Source organism: Anarrhichthys ocellatus, unplaced genomic scaffold, assembly GCF_004355925.1.
Source record: "Anarrhichthys ocellatus isolate YVR2014 unplaced genomic scaffold, GSC_Weel_1.0 scaffold23, whole genome shotgun sequence".
Taxonomy (NCBI): domain Eukaryota; kingdom Metazoa; phylum Chordata; class Actinopteri; order Perciformes; family Anarhichadidae; genus Anarrhichthys; species Anarrhichthys ocellatus.
The window spans coordinates 1,937,480-1,962,546 of record NW_022280053.1 but is presented as its reverse complement, the minus strand read 5'-3'; the positions used below and the strand labels follow the sequence as shown (position 1 = coordinate 1,962,546).

Below are 25,067 nucleotides of genomic sequence, written 5' to 3'. Positions count from 1 at the left end.
TGAAGGATCACTGGGAGGTAAAGTGAGGAAAAGTGTAAACCACCAATTAAATGAGTTGTTTAATGTATCTGAGTGGTAAACACCATGCACTCAGTGTCTTTTAGTTGTGCGTTTATGCTGCACACTACTCTGGTTTCCTACCTGATGACAACACATTTTTCTGATTGCCTTGGCACAGTTTCTACAACAGTTTGAATGTACAAAAATTCTTAATCAAAGAGCCAAACTGCACTGAAAAGAACTGGCAACAATACATTTTCCGAATATGCTGCATTTTCCTAAGAGAAGCAGCAAACAATAGATAGCTCTGGCAAAGCCTCGTATGTATATGATGAAGCACACACAAAACATGTTCACTCCACCAGTAACTGCAAAGTACACGTTAATCAAATTAGAGTGTTTCTAGTGCTGAGTTTGTGGGTGATAGACCTTTTTTGTCATTATTGATTCTCACACATTATGCCTGAATTTCAACAGGAGTCTGCAGGATTTGAGTCTGCAGGATTTGTACTTTTCAGTAAAAATAAATGTCAATGCAACCATCAAATGCACGACAAAAATGTGTGTGGTTGTGATTAAAGTTAGACTGAAGCTACTCAAAGGTAACTGCAACTTATGCTCGATTTTCCTCATGCGTGCCAGGGCACCATTATCAATTATTGTCCAACAAAAATTGAAATACAAATTTGCATTCCGATGTATGAGAGGTGCAACTGGTACATGCACAAGTAAAGGCATTAAAAGGTGTTGGCTCCCTTGAATTGGCACAAATCACACTAAAAATGAGAATGCTCCAGGAATCAACAGATAAAGGGAGAGTTGGAACTCTGCTTTGTCCTGAAGGGTGAAACATTGTCCTTTTAAAGCAACTGACAATTCACACACTATTATAAAAATCTAAATACACAACACGTATCATCCACATAGCACTGAATCCAAAAGCCCAACACCACCTGCACTGAGCGTCTATTGGAGCCACACAGTTGCCAGCAATTGAGCCTGATTGCCTGAGAAGAGAAGCGTCCACATGGCACCTGAGCCACAATTTCAACAAAAGGGAAGAAATAGATTATAATTATCAACACATTGGAGGAGTTTTGGAGAGAATAGATTGCCCCATTTAAAATAAGGATTTTAATAGTTTTCCCTTTTCAGATAAACAGAAAGTAAGATTATCTTTAGTTGTGTCCCTTGGGAGACATTTGTCTTGGGCAAAGTCAACTTCTGCAATATTTGCTTGATGCGAAAGCGTCATAAATTCTGAAATAGATTCTGTGACAACCACAGTTTAAGGTGTAAACAACATTACTCACATGATTCTCTTCTGTCGCGAATTTTAATTTCTTTCCAAATTATTGCTTGATTATTTTTCAAGTGCATTCAGTCAGACTGTTATCATGGAAACACAGGGACACAATGTTACTTGCACACAGTCACTTTTCACATTTAGTGTTCACAGTCTAGCTGTTAGCAAGAGAAGTTAACAAACTAATTGTTGATGTGAGTGTGTGTGCATGTGTGTGTGGGTGTGTGTGTGAGACAATGAGTGGGCATGCTAAGGAGCCAATAGACCTGACTGGAAACAGGTGGGCCACTTGACACAGTAGGTGAGAACCAACTAAGTCCTCCAAACCCAATCGCCCATGTCATGGCAATCGCATTTAGTTTTAGGATTTCAAATCATAAACATTGTTTTTACCGCTCCAATTCGATGGCCAAGCACAATCACGCACATCCGTTTTTATTTGAGGTGTGACATTTTGTGGCATTTTGGATTCATTTCAAATTATATAATTTTAATTTCTTGCAGTCTATTTCTTGCTCAAGTCTAACCTTTTAGATTGTGATGTAATCCGTCTCACACTGCTGGTTTCTCGTGTCGAGCCAGATGTGACAATTACACGACATGGAAGTTGCCGTGAAATTAACATCTGACAACGCTGCAACCGCAGGCTTTTCTTCCAGTATTCTAATATATTATTTATATTTGATCAACTGTGAGGCCATACTGAGGGAATTTGAATACAACGTTTTGCTAGATAGTAGGTAGTATCGATACCTTGCCATATTTATTGTTACCCAATTGTGATCAGTGTGTATGAGACCTTGTATTGATTCTTTGAAACCGTTTGAACAGGCTACTGGAGGGTCACAACATCTCCTTGTACAGCTCCAACAACATGTATGCCATGTTGGATCTGCACCAGTGTCGCCAAGACAACCTCCTGTGTGCTTGGCAAGTGCAGTGACAGTGATTCATAAGAGCTTGAACAACGGATGATTCCATCGTCTCCTCACCTGACTGAGGCCTGCGACTCTAGATTACATTTCAATTGACGACCAGAAGCTACAAAACTGATCGAGCTTCATATTCATGCAGCAGCAGCTACAGAGTTTCTTCTTTTTCCAGCTTGCTCCATTGTGCCACTGACTTTTTCATAGAGCACTTCTGGCCTTGTGCCTGTAGTATCTTCACGCTCCTAGACCGCATTTAATACTGCCGTCTCTCTGAGCCTGTTACTTGACAGCTATGGTTCAGTGACACCCTTGAGTCCGCATGTGTTTAAATGACATCCTCTGGAGCTTTAGAGAGAACACCGCTTGTGGAATCTCATCTCGGCGCGTTAAAACAAGATTACCAAACTCTTGTGCGTTTGCATCCTCTCTGTCTCTGCGTCAGCTGCCCCCTCAAGTTATGATTGGTGGCGGTGTCAGGCGAGCTCGTGGCATTTATTTGCTTGCGTGGTATTTTTTGTAAAGCTCTGAGAGGAAGTTCAATCACTCTGCATGTGGGCTTACCTTGTGGCCTTTGCGGCGCTGCTTTGAATGAGCAGAAAACAAGATGGAGCTTTCCATCAGCAGCGCAACACAATCCTGGGGTTGTAAATCTCTCAAAGCTGCGTCACAGCACGCTGGTGTAGCCAGAGGCATGTAGACGGGCAGGATTTATAACTGACTATTCAAATGGATGCATCTCTTCCTAAGTGCTTCTTCAGTGGGTTATGATGAGTGCATCTCCGATCATGGACATTAAACCAAAAATGATAGTTGTATTCAAAGTTATGTGCCCCATCAATTGGCGTTATCATTTGTAAAAAATGACACTGAGCGGCAGGTGAGCATTAGAGAACGATGCTTCTCTTATGAAGCAGTGGGAACACAGCAGCATATAATATGTAGAAGAGCTAAGAAGGTTTTGGACTGTAACATCGTTATTATTATTATACTTTCTTTGTGCCATCAGTAAAAGAGTTGGGAGCGAGAACGGGTTTGGTGCAGTCGGTAAAGCACAAAATATGCGGATATTGTCCACGTAAAAGCAACTCTTTTGAATTAAAATATGTAAATTGAATCACATGGGTATTTTTGGTGAGAAAGGTGTAGAATATAATTAAATTTTATATTCCAAACTTCTGCAGAAGTCTGATTTAGGTCAGCTGAGAAGACTGGAATCCATATTATGTGGGAGTCGTAGGACTTTGTGATGCAAAGTCTCTTTATTTTCACAGCACTTGTGTGCCAGCCATGAACAAAACCTAAAATAACCTGAGGAAAAATAAGTAGTTTATTGAATTCATAACCTTGCTAACATCCGTTTTCTTTAGATTAGGCTCACAACGCAGTCGTCATGGTAGATCAACAAGGCAGCCTACATACTCTCGCATCTTCTGTGCTTCAGCTTCACACACAGTGTTGGATCAAATCCTCTCTTGCAGTTTTTTTTTCCGTCCCTCACTCACAATATTTTCTTCTTTTGCTGCAACAGGAGAGCAGCAATTTCTAACAAAATGTCTCTCCTCCAAACTTAAAAATATTGATCTAATACCATTAGGGCCTTTTTATATTTCCTCTATCAATACCTAGAAGGACTCTGTAGCAACTGGTGAAAGGAGGTTTATTGTCATATTGCAGAGGTCTGCTAATGGGGGATGAAATGCTAATGTTGTGGAGCTATTGATCTCACTCGGCCACTCGAATGTGAAACACGGGAGGGAGCAGCACAGCATGGCTTTAAAGTAAATGCAAATACAATGCAGCCATGCTTGTCATCTGAGTTAAATTAGAACATCTAGCTGCTTATCTTTCACACACAAGAGTGAAACGCACTTATCCGTGACGCCGTGCTTTCTTGAGCACAGGCGTCAGTGCGCGCATACGTAAGTCCAATGAATACGTGACCCGTGGTCTCTTTCCTCTGCTGTTCATTCGAGCCTCATTAAAATGTGCTTGATTACATAACTGCCCTGCAATCGAAGGTAACGATACAAAGAGAGCAGACTGAGGCGTAACATAATCGTGCCCTCTTGAATTAAAATGTAATCAAAAACAAGGATCTCGTTGCTAGAAACACTTAGAAAGAGAGACTATTCACATTGTCATTTAATTAAATCAATTGTGTTTTAGCTGGGCACGGTACCTACATGTTAAGACCGCGTCCATTTCTGCTGTAGTGTGCCTGTCTCGTCAGCCTTTTGCATAGCTGTCTTAGCATTTAAAAACAGCTTCTTTAAATCCGGGGTTCCACATAGTTACCAAAGGCTGGCCAGTTAACTCAATTAATCATTGACATGTTTAGCACCAGTCCTGTGGTTCATTTGGAACCATGTTATGTCTGATATCCCCACAGAGGGCTTTGTGGATCTGTCATGGCAAAAAATGGCTTCTGTAGTAGTTTGAACCAAAGTGGCAACAGTAAACAGCCAAACGGACAGTTAGCTGTGTTGCTTCGGTTTAAAAAGTCCCGCAATGTTGCAGGCCTGTGTACATATCATATCTCTCTATAGTGAGTTTGGCTACTGACCTTTCACAGCCACGTTCAAATATGGAGAAATAAAGATGCTTCAAATGGCATACTTTTTTACTTTTAGTACAAACTGCAGATTCCCTTACAAAGTACGCACCGTTGTATGCAGTGTGCATTCTATTGGGACATCTTATAGCTCATAACACTGCACCTTGAATGATTAGAATAACCAGAAAAGCATGCTGGCTTGCACACTGCAAAATGCTACTGGATGCTGTTGAAAATCTTGGAGTTTTGGACATTCTGTATTTGACATAGCCAACTATGTATTGGGGCATACTAACGCTTTTTCTGGCATACTAAATATTCTGAAGTATTTGTATTGGATTGCAATATATTTCCAAGTATTCAATAATTAAGCCAGTAGCCTACCGTTTTTGTTTTTGAGTATTTTAATCAGTAATTGATTTTGTGATTTTTATTTTATATATACTTTGTTTTGTCTTTACTTTCTATTGTTGTCGATGCTGAACAGCTTTGTTGGTAGGCTACAAGACTCAGAAGCTCATCTGTGAAGCAGATGAACCTCACCGCTGCTGGCTTTACTGTAGGAAAAGAAGTCACACATTCCAAGCAGAACCGTGTCACTCAAAAGACTTCACTACATTTCTGCATTCTTGCTTGCCCTTCCCGTCTCTCCTCTACCTCGCTCTCATCATTCTAAAGCGGGTAGAGCTGATTCTGAATAGCATAATTTAATCAAAGCCAAGATGAAAAACCTGTCTTTAAAGAAGCTCCGCTAAATGGAAAACTGTGTGCTTGACCTGCTCCTGTCCACAGAGTGACTGTAAGCTGATCAGACGGAGGCAGTATGCAATAGTGGTCTGTGTGTGTGTGTGTGTGTGTGTGTGTGTGACTTAGTGTAATGGCATGGTGATGAGGCTACCTGTGATGTGAAGCTACGTCACTAACGCGAAATGATCTCAACTAACAGGGTTGTGACAAACTCAACATCTGCGTTATGCACACTGTGTACCGGAGCTCTAATTCCACAATGTTGTAAATGACATTTAAAAAGAAATAAATACATGACAAAAAATTCTCTGCGCACTGAATGAATAATATGCGTCTCATTATGTTGAATATTCACTGTGAAACTCTGCACGACTGAAGAGTCCCTGAAAGTTTTATGTTCTGTTTCACAGTTTTACATTTACAAGAGATGAAAACCTCTAGCTTCAAAATTGCTACCGGAGGCTCAAACACGTTGGAGTGAACTGTATGAGATAAGCAGGAGTGTCTCTGAATTATTCTTTTAAAGTAGCTACACCCCGTCTTTCCATTGCTTTTTTCTTTTTTTTTTAATCAAGTGTGGCTCCATACATATTGCATGTGGTGTGTATCGCATGATGAAAGGCATTGGAGCAACATAGGGAAGCCTCTCTGCATGGACTCGGCCTCTTAGCAACAAGAGCGCCAATGTACTGTGCCATCGAGAACGGCACATTCTGACCCACATACGCCACTCGTGAGCATCATAAACTCACAAGAGCCGCGCCAACAGGTGATCTAGATCTTCCCAGAAATGTCGTGTTTGGAGTTTAGCCGTCACAAATGTCTTCTCTTGTAATGAAGAGAGAATACCAGTGATGCCTCTCAAAGCAGATCTGTAATGAAACTCTGGGCTTGTGCTCTCCGTGTTGATTGATGCAGTCACAGTGTCTCTGTAGCAGTAACCCGTGTGTGAGAATTGATGGATTGCCTTTCCCCGTGTGAAAAAGAGCCCGTGTATTGCTTTTTCTGAGATTTATGTCACTGAGAGATGGGGGGGAATGCAATGTATGCCTGTCTCGGCTGAGTTATATTTAGCCTTTGTTCAACTGACATCTGCAGAATGACTGATGTTAAAAAAGAAGAAGTGGAGAGCATGAGGTAGTCATTAACCTCCGCGCCATTTCTAATTCAGGAAAAAAAGGGGTTTTGTGTTCGCTGAGCAAAACAGTTATTTGCACAAGTTGAAAAGCAGTGTTCACATAGACGAAGGGTCTTTTCTTTTTTTCAGGGTATCGCTATTTAAAACTATGATATTCCACTCTATCATCAAGTGAATAAACAAATATAAACTTATTTCTTTTATTTCTCGACGTTCACAGCTGATGTGTATCTCTCTGTCCGGTTCTCCTTTCCAGATGTGCGGTGTCCATCGAGACACTGGATGTCGCGTGGCCACTCCTATGAAGAGCAAACTGTGAGGAACCCAAAGTACTGCGTGGTTGGCGACTGTCAGATGCTGCTTCTGAGTGAGGAGGAGGTGGTGAGAGCACACAGCACTATCTCTCGTCTGTCATGTCCCTCTGTGTCGCTATTGTGCTCCTCGTCTGTTCGTGTTCTTCTTTGTTTTTGTCTCTGTTAATTTCGTTTTATTTGCTTCAGCTTTTTAGCTCTTCCTCCCACTCACCCATTTCTCCACATAGCTGTACATCTTCTTAAACATCTTAAGGGGAGACATCATTTTTCATCCGCTGGTCATTTTTGTGGGTTTGGGCTATTTTTGCTTCCGTCACATCTTTTTAGACTAGTGGAAAGAAAACATCCAAAATACACATTTAGGTGATTATTTACTACTTTCTCTATTTGCATCTTCAGATTTCTCCTAAATTCACCAACAGTTTGCATTAGATAATGCCTCATTTGCATATTTATACATAACATTTCAGAAAACATCAAAACCAGGATTGAAGTCATTTAGAAACAGTATTAATTTAACACTGTAAAATATTCCGCACAGTATGTAAAAACATTTACTTTTGCTTTTATTCTTGTTATTTGAAACTCCCAAACATTAAAACCGATAAAGGCCTTGAACATGCAGCCGGTCTGGCTGTAGTGATAAGAACTAAGGAGAAACACAAGCTCCTGAGTGAATCCTTTGTTGTGTGAGAATCTCCATTTGAATTCATCCCACAGTGGAGACCACCTGTAGTCAGGTTATACACAGTCTGGCTCTTTGACTGGGAACACATCAGGAGTCAGCAGGGTTACCCAAACCACATGTTTCAGCCTGCAATATCCCGTCCTTCTTCAATAACTTTATGTGAACTCTAACTTACTTTTTCTGGTAATAAAACATTGTGGCAGACAGTATTGCTCACACTAGTTGTGCAGCATTATAACATATTTAGAAATCAGTTTAATGGCTCTTGTCCATTGTACAAATAATAAATAAATAGTAGCAGAAACAAATTCCCTCATACGGACTGTACTTCACAGATATCCCTCTCTGACCTGTTGGACAACTCACACAAGGTCACAAACTAGTTATAATTCCTTGCATCCCTCTGCCCAGCTTGAACCCAAACGTTTCTTCCTGTCTGTCCTGCCGTGGGTGCCAATAACTCATGCACATTAGCGTCTCTGGCTGAGCCTGGCCAATGCGACATGAATATTACAGAAGCAATATTTAATATACCACAGCAAAAGTAATTTCTTTTAACTAACGCCACTATCTGAGAACCATCAGCAGCTAATTAAATTATTGCCGCTTTGGGGAATTTCTCAAACTCTGTTCTCAGCACAGCGGCAGGGACAGAATGCCGCCCTTAGAGAACATAGCATCTTGTGCACGAACACTTAAAGGGAAACTTTGGTGTTTTTCAACCTGGACCCTATTTCCCCATGTTGTTGTGTCTAAGTGACTAATGTGGACAGCAATCTTTGAAATTGCTCCAGTATTGAGGTAGAACGCGGCAGACGGGCAACCGCTGAACGGGCTGCAATGTCATCATATCGGGAAATTGCGTAACATCAATTTATGTCCACCCGACGGGCTCAGATTTTTATGATAATTGTCTGACAACAGTCAGCAAAGGACCTTACAGAGAAACACAATGTTTTTCTTTAGCTCTCGCTTGATCGGTTCAGTTTATTATTGTGTGTCTCGCTTGAAAAATGTCTCGTTCATGAAATGTAGTGTTGCATTCCTATTGCTAAAAATCAATTGAAAAATCCTTCAGATAACACTACGCTTTCCTCTCTGTGCTCCCGACACAACAAACTCTTGACAACACCGGCATTCTTCTCTCCAACTCTTACCCACGTTTCCACTTCAGGCAACACGTCACATGGCTCAATAACAACCCGAAAGCGAATGGTAACAGAAACGTTTTATTTCTCCGGGGGGTTCTTTCCATAATGTTGTCAGACAATTTTCTCCCTCAATACTGGACCAATTTTAAAAATTGTTGTCCCTATTAGTCTTGCAGACATAAAAACATGGAAGAATAGGGTCCTGGTTGAAAGAAATACCAAAGTTACCTTTTTAAATTAGCCTCAGACTCTGACCCCGACTCTGAGAGGTCACCTGTAACTCTGCTGGGTTTCACGCGATGTCAGCAAACTGCAGCTCAAAAACCGTGATACGATTTATAGCGGCTTGCTGACATGGTTTGGACAGCTGAACATTTATTCAGTAGAACTGGTCAGAGCATCAACTGCTATGAACCAGCAAACCGCGAGCATCATCCAGTGGAGGTCAAACATTTATGTGCACTTCTGGGGGACATGTTTGTCATGACGGTGTTAGGTTTTCAGTTATTTCAGCAACTCTTCATTCCATGACAGAATGATTGGACATGTTGTTGGTCACAAAGTGATTGATTTTATTCATAAAAGAAATATAGCTTTGTTGAAGCTCCTCGGACTCAGATCTTCGTCCATGTTCCTCCTTCTGGTTACTGATGATGCCACACTTGCACAGTAATGATTCAGATGAAGCACTTTACATCCTGGGAAGCAATTCCCTCTGTTCTTGTTGTACTGGTGAGGCAATGTGTCTCCAAACATATGATATATAATGCAACACATCTAAGAAAACACTCAGAAATACACTTAAATCATTCAGATGTAGCCACAAATTATAAATGAGAATAGTTTGAATTTTGGCTGGTATGTGTGAAGCTGATACAATTTCGGTCAGCAGCTGCCATATTGAGCGTCAATAGAGATGTTCCCAATTCCCATTAAAGGACCTTCAACATGGAATATGTCAGATGCTGCATATTTAAATCTTCCTAGATTCATTATTTACAGCTTGGTTTTGGCGGTCCCTCTGGAGAATAGCGGTAGTGTTTCAGAGCATCAGTGTCCTGTTTGAAAACCACTTATTTTACTGCAGCGGTGTCGACAGTCTGACTCACTGTCTCTAATGACCCAGTGAAAAGCAAGTGAGAGCTTCTGTTACAAGAGGGATTTAAATCAAAATCCTTCGCATTTGATTGGACCGCTAAAAAGTGGGCGGGCTTAGAATGTAGTAACATTGCCATACGGTGCTTCACACACCTCCCTTGTTGCTAAAAGTTGCATAACAATTGATGGATGGCCGTCATGCCATTACTGGTTGAAACTGGTTGGTAATCGCTTACATAAGCACACGTCGTATTTAGTTTTACAGGACAAAAAAAAGATGGTTTGATTTTGATCTAGAAATACAAAGCCTATTTTTTTAATAGGTGCACAATATGGGTATTTTATCTAAATGGGTTAAAAATACATTTTTCATTTAATCTCGACTTTATATTCCTCCGTTCCATACCACCGTGAGCAAACACTAGAGTGAACAAATATTGAAAGTGAGAGGAAAGAAAAATCTTATAGTATGACCTCAAGAGTTTCTTCACAGAAGCTTCTATTGATTGTTTCCTGTGGAGGAACACAGACATTTTTTTCTTTAGTCCTTTATTTCCACCTTTTGTTTTATTTTCGTCTTATTCTGTCTTTCTTTATTCATGCCTGTCCGTGTCTCTTCTGCTTACAGTCGTGGTTCTGTTGTGTTCTGAGACATTATGAAGAACATAGAGCTGAAGCGCAGTATCACTGAACAGCTGATGCTTATATTGTCATTTGTAATAGAACGTTTGCTCAATAAATGATTTTGGCCTAGTTTGCCAAAGGCGATTAGGCCCTGAGCTATTTGTTGAAGCCAACGTGGCGTCTCCCTAATCGTAAGACAAATGATGCTTAAACAGAAGCAAAGAGGGCCAAAGAGGAGGGCTTCAGAGAGTGCAGGAATGGAGAACAATCTCAACATTCAGCAATGGTGTCGTATTTCTTGAGGGCTGCAATATGAAGGTAATAAAAGTGAGAGAAAAGGCGAGATCCCAGAGGGGGGTTTTCCTACAGTTTGGACTACTCTCATTATTTTAACCTTCAGTTTATACTGAAGCCTTCAGTTGTTCCTCAGACCCGTGTGTGTAAAACAAGTCATTAGGTTCCGCTCATTGCTCTCACTTACACGTCTACAGCTGCACATGACTGCCAGTAGAGGGGGCTCATGATTAAAGACAAACAACTTTTTTTTATGTCATGTTTTAAGTTTAGTTTGTTGAGAATAACTGCTTTATCCCAGACCGAATAGTTGCAGTGAACATTGTGACTCATATTTGCTTAGTCATCATGGCTCAGACCACCAGACATCGTCTGTACTTGAGAGGTGGTGTCAGTGAGAGCTGTCCTTAAGCCCGAGTCCTATGAGGCAAGAGGTGACGAGCAGAGAGGATCGAAGAGACCCGGCGAGATAAACAGACGGACGTGGAAACAGAGGGATAGAGACGGCAAGAGTCAGGAGGTGTGAGGATGTTCGATAAGCCTCCTGGAGGACAGAGGGCCCTTCTTCTTTCAATCGCTGCTCTCTCACCACGGCCGTCCTTTTTGCTTTTGTCTGTTTAATCTTTCAGAGCCAAGCGTGTGGTATGGGAGCTATAGGAAGATACGGGCTGACACAGACTGATGTGCTGCTAATGCCTGCTTTGTTTTGTCCAGTGACTCCTCATTTATCAGGAGCTCTACCACTATTATGCACTATTGGCCCAACACAGCCTTAAACATGGTGACCAGAATAACCACAACAACACGGATAAGGGGGCCTCATGGCTGTGTGCGTTTCTTACAATTCTGCCGTTCTTTCTTTTTGTTAGCTTTCATTCTTCCTCCGTACGCTATCTTCTTCTACGCGCCCACTTTTGTATCTGTGCCTTTTTGTCTCCTTTTATCCGCCTTGAATTCGGAGCTCCGTGTCTCCGTCTCCTTCTCTCTTTCTCCCTTTGTCTCAGCAGATCCGTTCCTTGTTTTTGCAGGAGAGGCGCTCTGCGTCAAGCAAGGTCCATCTCCTGCGACGCACCATCAGCATCCCAGTGGAAACAAAGTTTCCCGAATTCCACAGCCAGCTGTCCACCGAGAGCGGTGAGTAGCCCGAGGACACACCTCTGCAGTAATCAGGATGCGTGCGCGCACACACACACACACACACACACACATAGACATTACTGTCTTGAAACCATTTAATTAAATTAGAATGATTAATAACCAAGAAATCAAATATTTAACACTTGTTCAACATGATTATGGACATAGAAAGATATAATTCATTAGACTCAGGAGACTGAGGGGAAGTTGTTGCTTTTTTTTATGGTTTTGACTTTTAAAAGGCTACTAAATATCATTTTAAAGTCAAATTCAAGCAGTCGTGTGCAGATACTTGTTCTATACAAAGGTCCAACGTAACTCAAGAAAAGCACTTCTTCCTGCTCGTCAGTTACGCAAGCAGCCAAACACTCACACTTGCATTGCTCTCATGCCTTTTTAAATCTGCCGTATATATCCACTAGATGGAGAGCTTGCTGCTTCGTAGCGCTTCACTGCTCTTATAATGCTGCTTCCTCACCACTAGGACGGACACTCGACATGTTTTGGTCTCTTTCAAGCAGCAGATGGCCCGTTGACCTTTCCTTGTTGCGTTTATGAAAATGTAATGCTTGTAATAAAACACCAGTGGTGGAAGGAGTACTTGGACCTTTTACTTAATAGCAATACTACAATGTAAAAGTCCTGCATTCAAACTCTTACTTTAGTAAAAGTACAAATTTGTTTGCATCAAAATATACTTCAAGTAAAAGTACTCTCTATGCAGAATGGCAAGTATACAAAAGTACAATATTTGCATTCAAAATGTAGTGAAGTAGAAAGTATCATGTGATAGAAGTACTCAAATTAAGTACTATTAAGTATTATGTACTATGTTACATTCCTCCGCTATATAATACCATTGCTCTCTGGATGTGCCAGTATATGAACTTGTGTCTGTGGATGTTACGGAGCAGCTCATAGAAGCTGGTGAGTTCTGTGGATGCGTCTGTCAGGAGGAGACACAGTCAGGAGGAGACACAGTCAGGAGGAGACACAGTCAGGAGAAGACACAGTCAGGAGAAGACACAGTCAAGAGGAGACACAGTCAGGAGAAGACACAGTCAGGAGGAGACACAGTCAGGAGGAGACACTAGGTGGCACTGAGGTTTGATATTGAAGTAATCCTATCCCACAGTTACTGTTGCTGGGTTGTCAGCTGGCATGCAACCTAATATAACCTGCCTTTAAATCAGCGTGCACAATGTTTATTTGGTTAAAGTGCTTCTTCATGATGTCATTACATGATTTAACATCACAGAACAGAACATTAAGTTTAGGTTTTATTAACCGTTACTCACCTTTATTTACCTTGATTTTTTCTGCATAATCAGCCTCACTTGTGCCCACGCCCACTCATCGGCACAAGTCCGGACAAGTCTGCAGTTTGTTGAATAGTAAGGTTTAAGTATTTCTGAAGTACTGAGCATACTACTGGAACAAACGAGACTTGGATAATACTGCACCAGTTGTGAGAGTTTGTAAACGGATGTTTTGATGCAAGAAAAAACAAGTTTCCTTCAAGGATTCGAGGTACCATGGGGTGAGTAATTGACATACAAATGATCATTTTGTAGATTAGGTATTTCTTTTACAGTACAAATATAATTTTGGGAGCACTTAAAAGTATTTACAAATGTATTAAAGATCTATTAGTTGCCATGAGAAAATATATTTAGTAGAATATTTACTCCTGAGGTTAAAGTTTCTGTTAGTTAAAGGTTGGACTTTCAAAACGTTGCCTCCACACTCCCCTGAACATGGCGACGGCTGAGCCGGCGGCTCGCAGCTAACAGTGCTAACAAAGCAAACAATGGCAACACTGCTATAGCTTTACATTAATGTTATTATTTATTGCCATGTCATCGTGTTATTAGCACTTTATTTTAGACACTCGTCTCTTTCTAACATACCGGTTTATCTCCCAAATGACGTTGTATTCTTGTTGAGAGTATGCTGAGGGCAAGGCGACGAGACGAGCAGAGATGTCCTTTCTTCAAAGGTATGGCAGTTACCCAGCATTCTCCGCATTGCACATATTTGACTTTAAAATACAAGGACGACTTTTTGCTGCAATTGTGCAGTGCTGAATCACACACACACACACACACACACACACAAACACGTGCGTTCAGAGGAGGGAGAGCACAGGCGAGCGTTGTAACAGGTGATGACTTGTTGGGCACACAGACGCGTCATTACACTGGATCTGTGATTAGGTTGATCTGTGTTTATCTGAGGAGAGACGGAGGCTAAAAGAATAAACACAGTCTGCCAGTTAGTTCACGAATTACAGGGCACCTTTGCAACTCTGCGATGACTTTCTCAAACTTTTCCATGATGATGATGATGATGATGATGATGTAGGATAATTTCTAAATTGCTGATTCAGATTTCCATAGTCAAGCCAAACTTTTTTTTCTCCATTTTAGCTCGAATACATCAATGTATTACTGCAGTGGTTATTATGGCCATTTAAACACATTTTCAACTATTCTCTCACCTAATATTTCACAGAGGCATGGAACTTCTATATTTTTATCGACTGCATTCATGCTGGTGTTAGCTTAGTGGTGTTGGGTGAGATACTGCTGGAGCTTCATTAAAACACACTTTTCACTGGTAAAAATCATATTTCACAGGAACAAAGCAAGTGTTTGTCATATTGACAGAAGGGTTCTAATTTACCCGTGAAAACCAAACGGTAATACATGTTCTGGTCCCCTCTTCAGTATCTAACCTTTAAAGGTGTGTGTGTGTGTGCACGCGCTTCTATGGTTTTCAAATCACAACACTACAAACACCCACACGGCCTGTGTTTTACTAAATCATGCATTGGCGTAGGCCCCACCCGCTCTTGTCCTTGTGTGACACATGGGCTCCAAATAAGCAGCAGGACGGATAAAAGCTGCGGCTGGATGAATAGGACTCCGCAGCGAATCACAGCGCTCACATCTCGTCTCATCCTCCGACTCAATGGTGAGCGGCTGCCTCCTCTATTCTTTTGAACTCTTTTTGGCACAAACACGCGTGAGACGGAGAGTGCTTTCACTCCTCCATCTGAACAGCTAAGCTTAATTTGACTGAGGTGAACGTTTTCTTTCTTTTTTTCTGGATGCTGCTTTAGGAAAAGTTCTCCACTCTCGGTTTCTTTAAAGATGCTAGGGCATATGCTGCCCTATTTTCCAGTTTTCACTTCTTCCATAAATATTTTCACCGCAGCTGCAACACTTTAGATAGGATTAAATAGAACTGGATAACTGACCAAAGGCTGTTGAATGATTCCTACATGCCTTGTGGCCCAAATACTGCCTCGCACGTATTTTAAGCATCTTAAGATTCCCTCTGATGTTTATTTTAACAAAGTCCTGCTTGCCTCCGTCTCTCTCCTCAGATATTACAATTAGCTATCATTAGCCAGACTGTCATCTATTGACTTAGTGCCAGTCTATCCTGCCAGCACACCACTGTAATATATATATTAAATACATTTAAGACTTCTTGCATTTTCTGTCATTGCAGATTTCAGATATTTGGATTTTGGGGTGTATCGTATAAAACGAGCAATTTGAAGGCGTCACTTGAAGAATGTTCCGTTACGTTTCACAGACTGAACAGTTGATTTTCTATTTACAGCCCCGATGTTAAGTTTCCGCGCAAGTTGTTCAGGTCGGCAAAAAGCAGCATGTCCTGTTTTGTGTGCCGAATTGAGATGAGAGTAGAAACCACGCCCGGCCAGCACAACCCGGTCAGAGCCCACCTGTTGTTAAAATCAGGCTGCAGTGCTACATAGGTTCGTACATTTTTTACGGCCTGATAATTTTTTCCAAACGGATGTTCTCTGGCTAAGTTCTCTTTATGATGACAAAAAAAATATGCCGCGAGTGTAAAATTGATCAAAGTGGAAACATTCAGAGCTGTCACAACCCTCTCCACCCATCTCTCTCTCTCTCTCCACCACACTGTGGAAACTGCTCCCCTCTCTCCCTCTCTCTCCTCCCGCCCATTCTGTGCTCGGCTATACTCCCTCTCTCTCTCTCTCCCTCCACTCTCCAGAGAGAGGCTCAGTCAGACAGATGTAACACAGCGGTAGAAGCCTTGAGCTGAGCTGGCAGGCTGCGGGGGCCCAGACCAGAGCCGGCAGCTCTGACTGGAGAGAACAGCTGAGAGGAGATGGCAGTGGCGGCGGCAGCAGGAACAAAACGGAACAGCACTTGTGGTAACAGTTTTTTTAAGTAGCCGCACTTCAGTGACAGAGCCGACTTTGCCTCAGGACATGGTTGTGCCGGTCCGGGCGCTCGTCACACTGTGAATCTAACATGGAGCCTGACACCAGCACCCATCCAGACGCACAGCATGGTGAGTGAGATTTGAGGCGCCCCGGGGGTGGGTGGGAAAGATCGGGAAACGATGAGAGCTCTTCTGTGGAAAAAAAGTTGAAGAGCATGTTGGTGAATGATGGGAGTCAGGTCACATGGTTCTCCTGCTAGCTTGCCACGATGACTAGGCTCTCCATTTGGCTCTTAAGCTGTTGACTAGGGCCTCTGTGGTCAGATGAATAGGACTTCAGTCTGTTCTGTTGGGTAGGGGGTCGGGGGGTGTTACATGGCAACGTGATGAAATCAACAGCCTGCTAGCGACATTTTGCTCTTATGACCTTTTCGTCATTACTTTAGCGGCGCTACACAGTTCCGTTGGAGCTCAGAAAGTTCAAAGTTGGAATGATGTCCCTCTTTCCGTTTGATCGTGTTGGTGCGAGCTTCGTGGAGCAGGAAGGCCCTCCTCTTGCTCTTTGAATGGAATAATTAACTGTAGCACATATGTGAGGGCCGTGGGTGTACCATTTCTGTTCAAAAGCGGCAAGATAATTCCACGGTAATGTGAATCTGCATATTTGTATGCTGCGCAGTGGTTGCACCGTGTGGGTGTTTGTGTTGAGCGGCACAAAAGAATGGACGTGGGAGAGACAGAAAGAGAGTTATGTACACAAATAAATCCAGGGGGATCTGAGCTGCACTGCAGGCCAGTGAGAGTGCTCACTCTTTCTCTTCCCCCTCATTTTCCGCTGCCTCGTTTTAGTTTTTTTTTTTCATCTCTCCACCGCTCCAAATGTTAAGAGCCCAAACTAGATAGTTAAAAGACAAGAAAGAGTGGTGTGTCATTAACTGGGCCAAGAAAAGACGATGTTTTGTCTTCATGGCCGATGGGAAGGACTCTGCTGCTGCGCCGCTGATGAAGTATGCGGTTAACAGAATTGAGTCAACAGAGAACATATTTCCAAGAGACCGAAAGTTTGTCTTCGCCCAGAGTCTAAGCCACACTGCTTCATGCACCGGGCTGTCTGCCACAGCGGAGAAGGGGAGAAGACGGAGAAAAGGGAAAGAAAGCTGCTCAAGGCGAAACTTTTTTTAATCCGTTTTTAGTCATCTCCTGAGACTTGGAGCTTGTTCTAACGATCCAGCCCAAAATAAGTAAGAACGTTGAGCATTTTCTCACCTTCACAGTGATTTCCCAACATTAAACGTCACCTTCATACAGTGGTTGACTACTGTCTCCTCTCAACTGGTCGACCCGCCTCTCTCAATGCACACAGCCCCTTCTACAGGCTCAATACAAATACAAAAGTCAGAGTAGAAAGGGCAATTATCTCATATCATCCGATTACGCTCTCACTTCAGGCAATCCTCAGGAGGAGTTCACACTTCTATTCATTTTCACACTCTTTTTCTCACACTCACACACACACACACACATGTGTACAGACACCACTCCATTGCTGTTTGTTCTCAATCCAGGAGCATTGCTGATCATTTTTATATGCATGTTATTTTCATATATTACACAATGCTTTGTCTGCATCAAGCTGATCATTACAGCAAAAGCAACTGCATCTACACATTTCCTCTTTCTATCTACAGAAGGCAAACGGTTGCTGATGCGGGACATCCTCACCTGCTGTGCTGTGCTTTAGATGATATTCTGAGTGGTGCTGTCGGTACCAGACAGGCTAATATAAAAGTGGTCACTTGAATAACTCAAGCAATAGTGAGACATATGAAGTCAATCGGCATCAGAATGAGCACATCTGCTCGCTCATAGGAACACACAGGGATGAAAAAAGAACAGTCCTTATCCTTGGCCTTCATTGACATGTAAATAGGTCTGCGTGGTTTCGTCCTAGTTGGGAAAGGTTGAATGCCTGCTCATGTATTGGAGGGAAAAAACACAGGGACATTTTTATTTTGTACAGAACTGTTATTAGACGGGTTAAACCAGTTGAGATTCCAACTTCGTCACCATGAAGCATTTTTGTGGATAAACAAGAGGATCTTCTCTCATTTTCCATTTTGAGGTGAATAAGGGTTTCTGACTTTCAAAAATCCCAGATTTTATCCAGATGACACTGCGGTCTTGTGGGGGAAAGTGCTACAGAGCTTTGTCTTAGAGAATCTTCAGCTTTTAATAAAATATTTAGTCTGAAAATCCAGCCAGACTGTGAAGCCGGGCGCTACAGGGTGTGTAGATGTGGGAGCTGGGCTGTCAGCTTATGAATTTTAATCTACTTTTAAGAGAGGAAACACTATCTTACATCAGGCTTAACGGTCAAGTGCAGTTTATTCTGTTGTGCACAAGACTTTCTTCGCTCTGAGGTTGCAGCCTTGTCGAAAGGGTTTAGAGAGTAAAACAAACTTCATGTTTAGTCTGTTCTGAGTCCAGCTGTAAACATGTTTGTGTGTGTTTCTGTACTCGCATGTTTTGGAAAGCAAATCTATATTTCTTACATTAGTTGGAAAGATATTTTGGCAAAATGAGGATCTGGCTTGTCCCACCTCTTTAAAGAGCTATTTCAGGGTCTCAGGGTCTTATTTTGGCTACAAACTCCTGAGAATAATATCTGGGTCGCAAATTTGCTAGATGGTCGACTTTCGTCACTCGTAGGGCTTTTCCATTGGCACGTTTGGCCGAGTTAAACAATGCCGCACTGATTGGCGTTTACCAGTTTTAGCGCTCAGAGTTGTGCCGAGACACGTCCCAAAGTGCGCCCGACCAGCCTCCAAGCGGATTGCGGTGACGCGTCGCCAACCCGTGACGGCCCCCATTCTCTGTAACTGGTTTTCCGCCTCGTCGGTACCGAACCACTATCTAATTGTCGCTCTTAAATCCTGCTATCTTGCACAACGACTTTCAGATTTTGTCGACATCCAGTTTAAGGCTGATTACATTTCACACTTGGCTTTAAAATTCTTTTCAACTGCATCTCGAGTGGCTGCTTGTAATGGCATTTTGCCTCTGTGCTCATATTTGACTTTATCTGTGGAGAAAACTATGGATGTCCCGAAGACAGAGAATATAAAAAAACGCTCATCACACACATTTGCGCTCATCCCTGCAGCCACACAAGAGGATTGCTGTGGCTATTTGCATAATGGATAGCACTACACTGAAAAAACTGAAAAATGAAAAGAAACAGCTGGATACAAAAGAGCCGCGAAAACACGGATGAACAGAGAGGGCGAGAAGACCTCAGTGGTCTATGTTTGGTTGCTTTGTTGAGCTATATTAACTGCAAACTTGACTAGGTGGTGCTTCTAGGAGGTCAAGGACGCATTTGTGTTGACGCTACACTACATGTTTGGATAAAATCCTGACATGAACATGTTCAAATGTGGCTGCCACAGTCAGGTTCTGATGGGGGCATTTTTAGGGTGCTTTCACTCCTGTATTTGGGGCCGTCCGCTGTGATCGGCTTGTGTGTCCTGTAACTTAAAAGCCTGCTACTTGTAATTGTCTCATAAAACATGATGGAAATATTCAGAAGGACTTGATGCCTCTGATTTATTTTGCCTTATTATTCCAGGAACTCAAACCGATCTCCGATTAATGGAGTGCTTTGAGACCATTTTTAAGTGCGGAGAAAAAAACACTCGTACTGTCGGTGACTTTGATGTCGTGGTGTTGTCATTTACGATTGAGTGATTTTTAATAGATGCCGTAAAGGAGACACTCAGAAGACGACACACTAAAATGAGGAACAATCTGCTGACTGTGATGTTCCGTGTCTTTGTCTGCTGAAGTACGTAGTTTGTCTGCCTTTGGTACGCTACCACAATGAGGCGGTTGGCAAATAAATTAAAATGAGCTTGCCCTATCTTGCTCTGTTTTTAGACTGTCACATTTGGAGCTGTTTTTTTTACTCTTAATGTCAGTAACATCGAAGAATCTCACAGTCCTAAAAGTGAAATTACACCCAGTACCAGTAATCAGAATAATTGCTTGTGTTTGACGCTCATTACGACACAGACAGCGACTGGGCCATTACAAAAAGCACAAAACCTTGAGCTAGCTGGAGGTAAAGTTCATGGGATCCAAAAAAGGCCATTACTGACTCGCGCATAGTTCCTGACCAACTTTATTTTGGATATACAAAGTAGGAAAAAACAGTTGTAAAAGAGTTTAATCCTAAAAGCGCAAAATCCACTTCTAAACACTTACAAACACAAAAAATAAAAGAAATCTGCCAAAGTGGATCAAATTGAGAAAAAGTCGTATGGAAACCTCGTCACGTCGTACAGAATTCACAAAAACAGGAAATTCCTCATTTTCTAATTGTATTGGTGTGACACTGAAATATAGAAATGCATTTTTGCACACCAAAATATACCGTTGGTTACAATAACAAGACATGACGGATTGCAAACCAACAGCAGGAGGTGACACGTGAACAGTCCATCAAACACTTAAAACTCGTCTGGTGATGGTGTGTATAAATAACAGTGTGTGAGCAGAGCTAAGCAATAACCTCAGAGCTGACTTGCGGCCAGCAGCAGTGGCACGACTCCATTTGGCCCATTTGTCAGAGAGCCTCCCTGATGGGAGACTGTCAGTCAACGGTACTGAGGAGGAGGGAGGGAGGGAGAAGGAACAGAGAAAACTTTAAGAGACTGTCGAAAATCAAGGAAAATTGTAATGCACAAAGCGTAAATTGTGTCTTTTACTGTATGTTATGTAGATGTTAAGCGCGTGGGCGTGCTAGTGCGTGGTAATGTGTGTTACTGTGTGTCCGTGGCATGTTTTCTGTCGATGAGTGTGACGTGTGTCTAAGTCAAAGTGACCGCGTGGGGCAGAGAGTGAGCCAAACACAGTCATGAGCTTGTTACACGCTCACAACAAATTCATGTCGGGCAATGGTGCTCTTCATGTCTCCGTAAATCTTATGGAAATGAGAGCAAAGAGTGCCAGAGAGGGCGAGAGTGGTGAGGGAGGAGAGTTGGAAAATATTGACGATGTGAGAGGAAACGGGTGAAGCCAGAAAGAGCTCGAACACGAGCACACTTGAGCTTTTCGGGAGATACTGATCAAAGGAGGACGCTAGAATCACAAGATAAACAGATCTTCGTCAGTGTTTTGTTTGTCCTTCTTCATTGTTGCATTTGTTAACAGTTTCACCAGTCCGATTTTAAGTTTTTGATTTTCTGTCTGCTTTTTTTTACACAATCTACACAATTTTTCTCACAATTAAATAAATCCATGATGATGTTAACTGTAAAAGCTTCACATAATGTCACATGCTGTTCTGTGTATACTTTATTTAAAACTCCTGCACATGAACATAAGGTTATGATATGACAACAGTGATATAGAATGACATAATCCACTAACAAGTCATATTTCTGGACTTCAAAAGGAAGAAAAAAATCATCAGAGTGATAGACAGAGCTTCAGTGGTTACCTAAACTAACACCATTTGACAGAGATGTGGAGAAAGAGGCTTGAATGATATATGATGAAGGTCCTAATGAAACCGGGACCTTGGCAGCTGCGTGGTGTGCATGTTAGACCGCTGGGCCCCAGGACACCCCTAGTTTCCAGCCTTTCTATAACTCGAATCCCGTTTTGAAATCCTTCCACAAACAGCATCTTGCTGCTGGCATGGTAGGCGTGGTAGCAGCCTGACCCCACGTGCCGCACACAAGTGCCTTAGAAAATTGGGAGAGGATGGCATTCCCGACTGTCCCTCGTCCAACTCTTCCGACAACTGAAAGACACGTTCCCGTACTTCTCTGCTTCTACTGGCGAGAGGAAACCAGAGACCAGTTGGAAGCCAGACGCTCTGATTGGATTTGATTTCGTTTTGTGTGTCAATTTTTGTCTGACTCAGCTCTCAGAGGAGCGCGGTGTCACTTTGTTTATGCATTACGTTTTTTTTTTTTGCTTGCACTCAACGGAGTATGGAATTACTTCATTAGGATACTGTAGATACACATAGACCGGCCAGCTCTCTCTTCACACTGGCACTTTCCATTCTTTTCTGTCTCATTGCCGCTGGTATGCTGCTCTGTCTCCTCTCCTTTATATCCACTCTTTTTCTCCCGTTCTGCTGTCATGCTAACCGACATAAGTGTCGTTTCTCAGGGGAGATCCGTGGGAAAAAGTCGCACCTTGTTGTGGATTTTGCTCAAACACAAATATCTGTGCCGAGACTAAATACACAGAAGGTTTCGACACCGCCGTCACTGCGCCTGTTGTTAACTTTTCACACGTTCTTGGACATAAACACACACAAATCGACTCAGGAAAATAAACAAGGGGTGAGGGATTAGCGAGACAGAAAGGGAGACAAACAGAGAGGAAGATGAAAGGAGAGGCGTGTCAGAGGAGTCTATAGGAGTAGACTTCCCTGCTCTGCCTTTGTGTCCCTGTGTAACTCTATAGCCCACATACCAAAGTACTCACTCATTATGTCACTTCAGCCTTTGGGTTTTAGTCTCTCCCAGTTTTTTAGTCTCTACCCTGATTTTCAATGGTTTTTCCCGGTAATCGCTTGTTAAAAGGTGGACTTAGACTTCAGCGAAACTTTGGCCTAAACGCGTATCGTAGTCTTACTGGCTTAACCTCAATCTGCTCTTAAACCACCAGGCCACCACCTGCTAATGTAGCCTGTATGCATTACTCCTAAGTACAGTGTGAGTGATGAGCAACGCAACTGTGAGCATGTTACAGAATCAGAAGACTTAAGGAACGTGACTAACCATAGTGAAGTAGAAGCACATGACGCGGCTGTGCGGTTTAAACATTTAAGTACATGTAAGCATATTACGTGGATTCCATTCCTTCCATTGAATCATTTGAAATAATGAAAACACTTTAGAACTCAACGGTTATTCTTGTTCTCCTGTTCTCATTGGGGTATTAACATTATTCAATTTCACACATTAATGTGAAGATTTTTTTGCCAACAGCAGTTTCGATGGAGATGGGAATCAGAAGAGTCATGCAGCTTTGGGTTATCGTGCTCAAATTATGTTTTTAGCCTTCAGGCTTCACACAGATTCCCATTGACAATTATACTACATATTTCTGTACGAAGCACTTTAAACTGGTATGTAAAGTGGTTGCGCTTCAGTAAAGGGAAAAAAAGTAAAACATGGGGGGGGGGGGGGGGGGGGCTACAAATTGTCATAAACTGTTTTGGAAATTTGCAAGTTATCAAGCCTTAAGTCTTAAAAATGACAAGTAACAACACATGGCAAAATGTGTTAAACAACTCAACGAACAAAGACAAACTGTCAACATAGTGTTTAACTGGAGAGTTTTAATGCCTCAGAAGCAAGAAACATGTGAAAGTAATAGATCGGCGTATTTATCCCGTCCTCGACGACGTTGCAGACTGGAACAATTTGTATCATTTCACGTTTACTGGATGGTTCGGTTTTGGAAGCCGGGACTCACTTAGCATATATTGGAGAGCGTTTATTCTAACCTGTTGCTTTTCTTAACGCTCCGTTGCTGTAATTATAAATAGCTTAATGACAGATTTAAAAGATGCTAAATAAAGGAAACATCTTGTCATCACATTATCTGTCAGATCAGTAAGTGGAAATCAGTAATCGGTTAATTTCAGTACTTCGGTTTATGACCAAACTCCTTCAAAACTAATGACATCTCCATAAACCGCAGCTATATTTTGTGTTTAGTGCTACTTAGCATGCTAACCCGCTAAACTAAGATGTTAAACATGGTCTCCATTATACCGGTTAAACATCAGCATGTTAGCATTGTCACTGTCAGCATGTCGTACACACTTTTTCTTTCAGACACAAAAAAAAAAGTTTCCACAACAACAGCTCACCATATGATCGTGTTCTTCTCACAGAGCCCTAATGCCTTTAAAAGATGAGTGAATCAGTGAAAGATGAGTGTGAATGGCAGGAGGAGGGGGAGGTCTGTTGTCACCTCTGTGGACAAATGCCTTGCCTGACAAATGTCTGGCCAGGGACAGCAGCCGAAACATGAGAGCGCTGTTCTTTGGCAGGAAGGAGGGAGGGACGTGGGAAGAGTGAAGGAAACATCTCGACTTCCTTATGCTGTAACCTACCTGGTACCTTCTGTAGTTTGGACATAGTTCTGTGTGGTGACTTGATACTTAAACACAGTCTGGAAACTTGCTTGGACTGATTTTGGCAAATTAAGGTGTTCATATCTCGTATAGATAACACTCACTCGGCTTGGCACTGCAATACACAAAGAATATTTTTTGTTATTTAACATTGAAATATTAGTCACACAGAGCAAAATGCGTTTGTGTTCAAAGACTAGTCATTTTCCAAGATATAAACAGTCACGGTCATCTACTACACTGCTGCAGAATGTAGGCTAAGTGCTCGGCAAACTCCGGCTAATGCTTTAAAGCTGGAGTGTGGTAGTGAGGCCCGGCCTGGCCCGTCGGTTTTTGGTCAACCACAACAAGGCCTCCGATTGGTTGGATGGGAGGTAGAGGAATTCGGCTCTCTGAAAGTCTCAACTCCTCCTCCTCCTCTTCCTCCTCCCGGCCCCGGGCGCTGAAGCACGACAGCATTCCCTCTGCACACACACACACACAGTCTCTCTCTCTCCCATTCGTTTTCCCGTATGAAAGGGGCTGTGGAGCGGCGAGTTACACAGAGCGAGGAAGTGAGAGAAAGCAACAAAAGACAAAGAGAGAACTCTCTTACCCGCTGTTTGTGTGTGTGGGTGAGCTTTTTCTCTCTCTCTCTCTCTCTCTCTCTCTCTCTCTCTCTCTCTCTCTCTCTCTCTCTCTCTCTCTCTC

General features: G+C 42.3%; 1 protein-coding gene across 6 annotated transcripts in view; it reads left to right on the top strand.

Annotated features, from left to right (window-relative positions):
* The window catches only part of dab2ipb (DAB2 interacting protein b), a 123,176-nt gene that overhangs the window by 2,477 nt on the left and 95,632 nt on the right, over positions 1 to 25,067 (top strand). For 3 of the 6 annotated variants that reach the window (XM_031860073.1, XM_031860072.1, XM_031860075.1), the window contains exons 2-3: positions 6,934 to 7,058; positions 11,854 to 11,980. In XM_031860073.1, the coding sequence (XP_031715933.1) occupies positions 6,934 to 7,058; positions 11,854 to 11,980 (252 nt within the window). The other 3 variants (XM_031860074.1, XM_031860078.1, XM_031860080.1) reach the window with 3 other exon arrangements.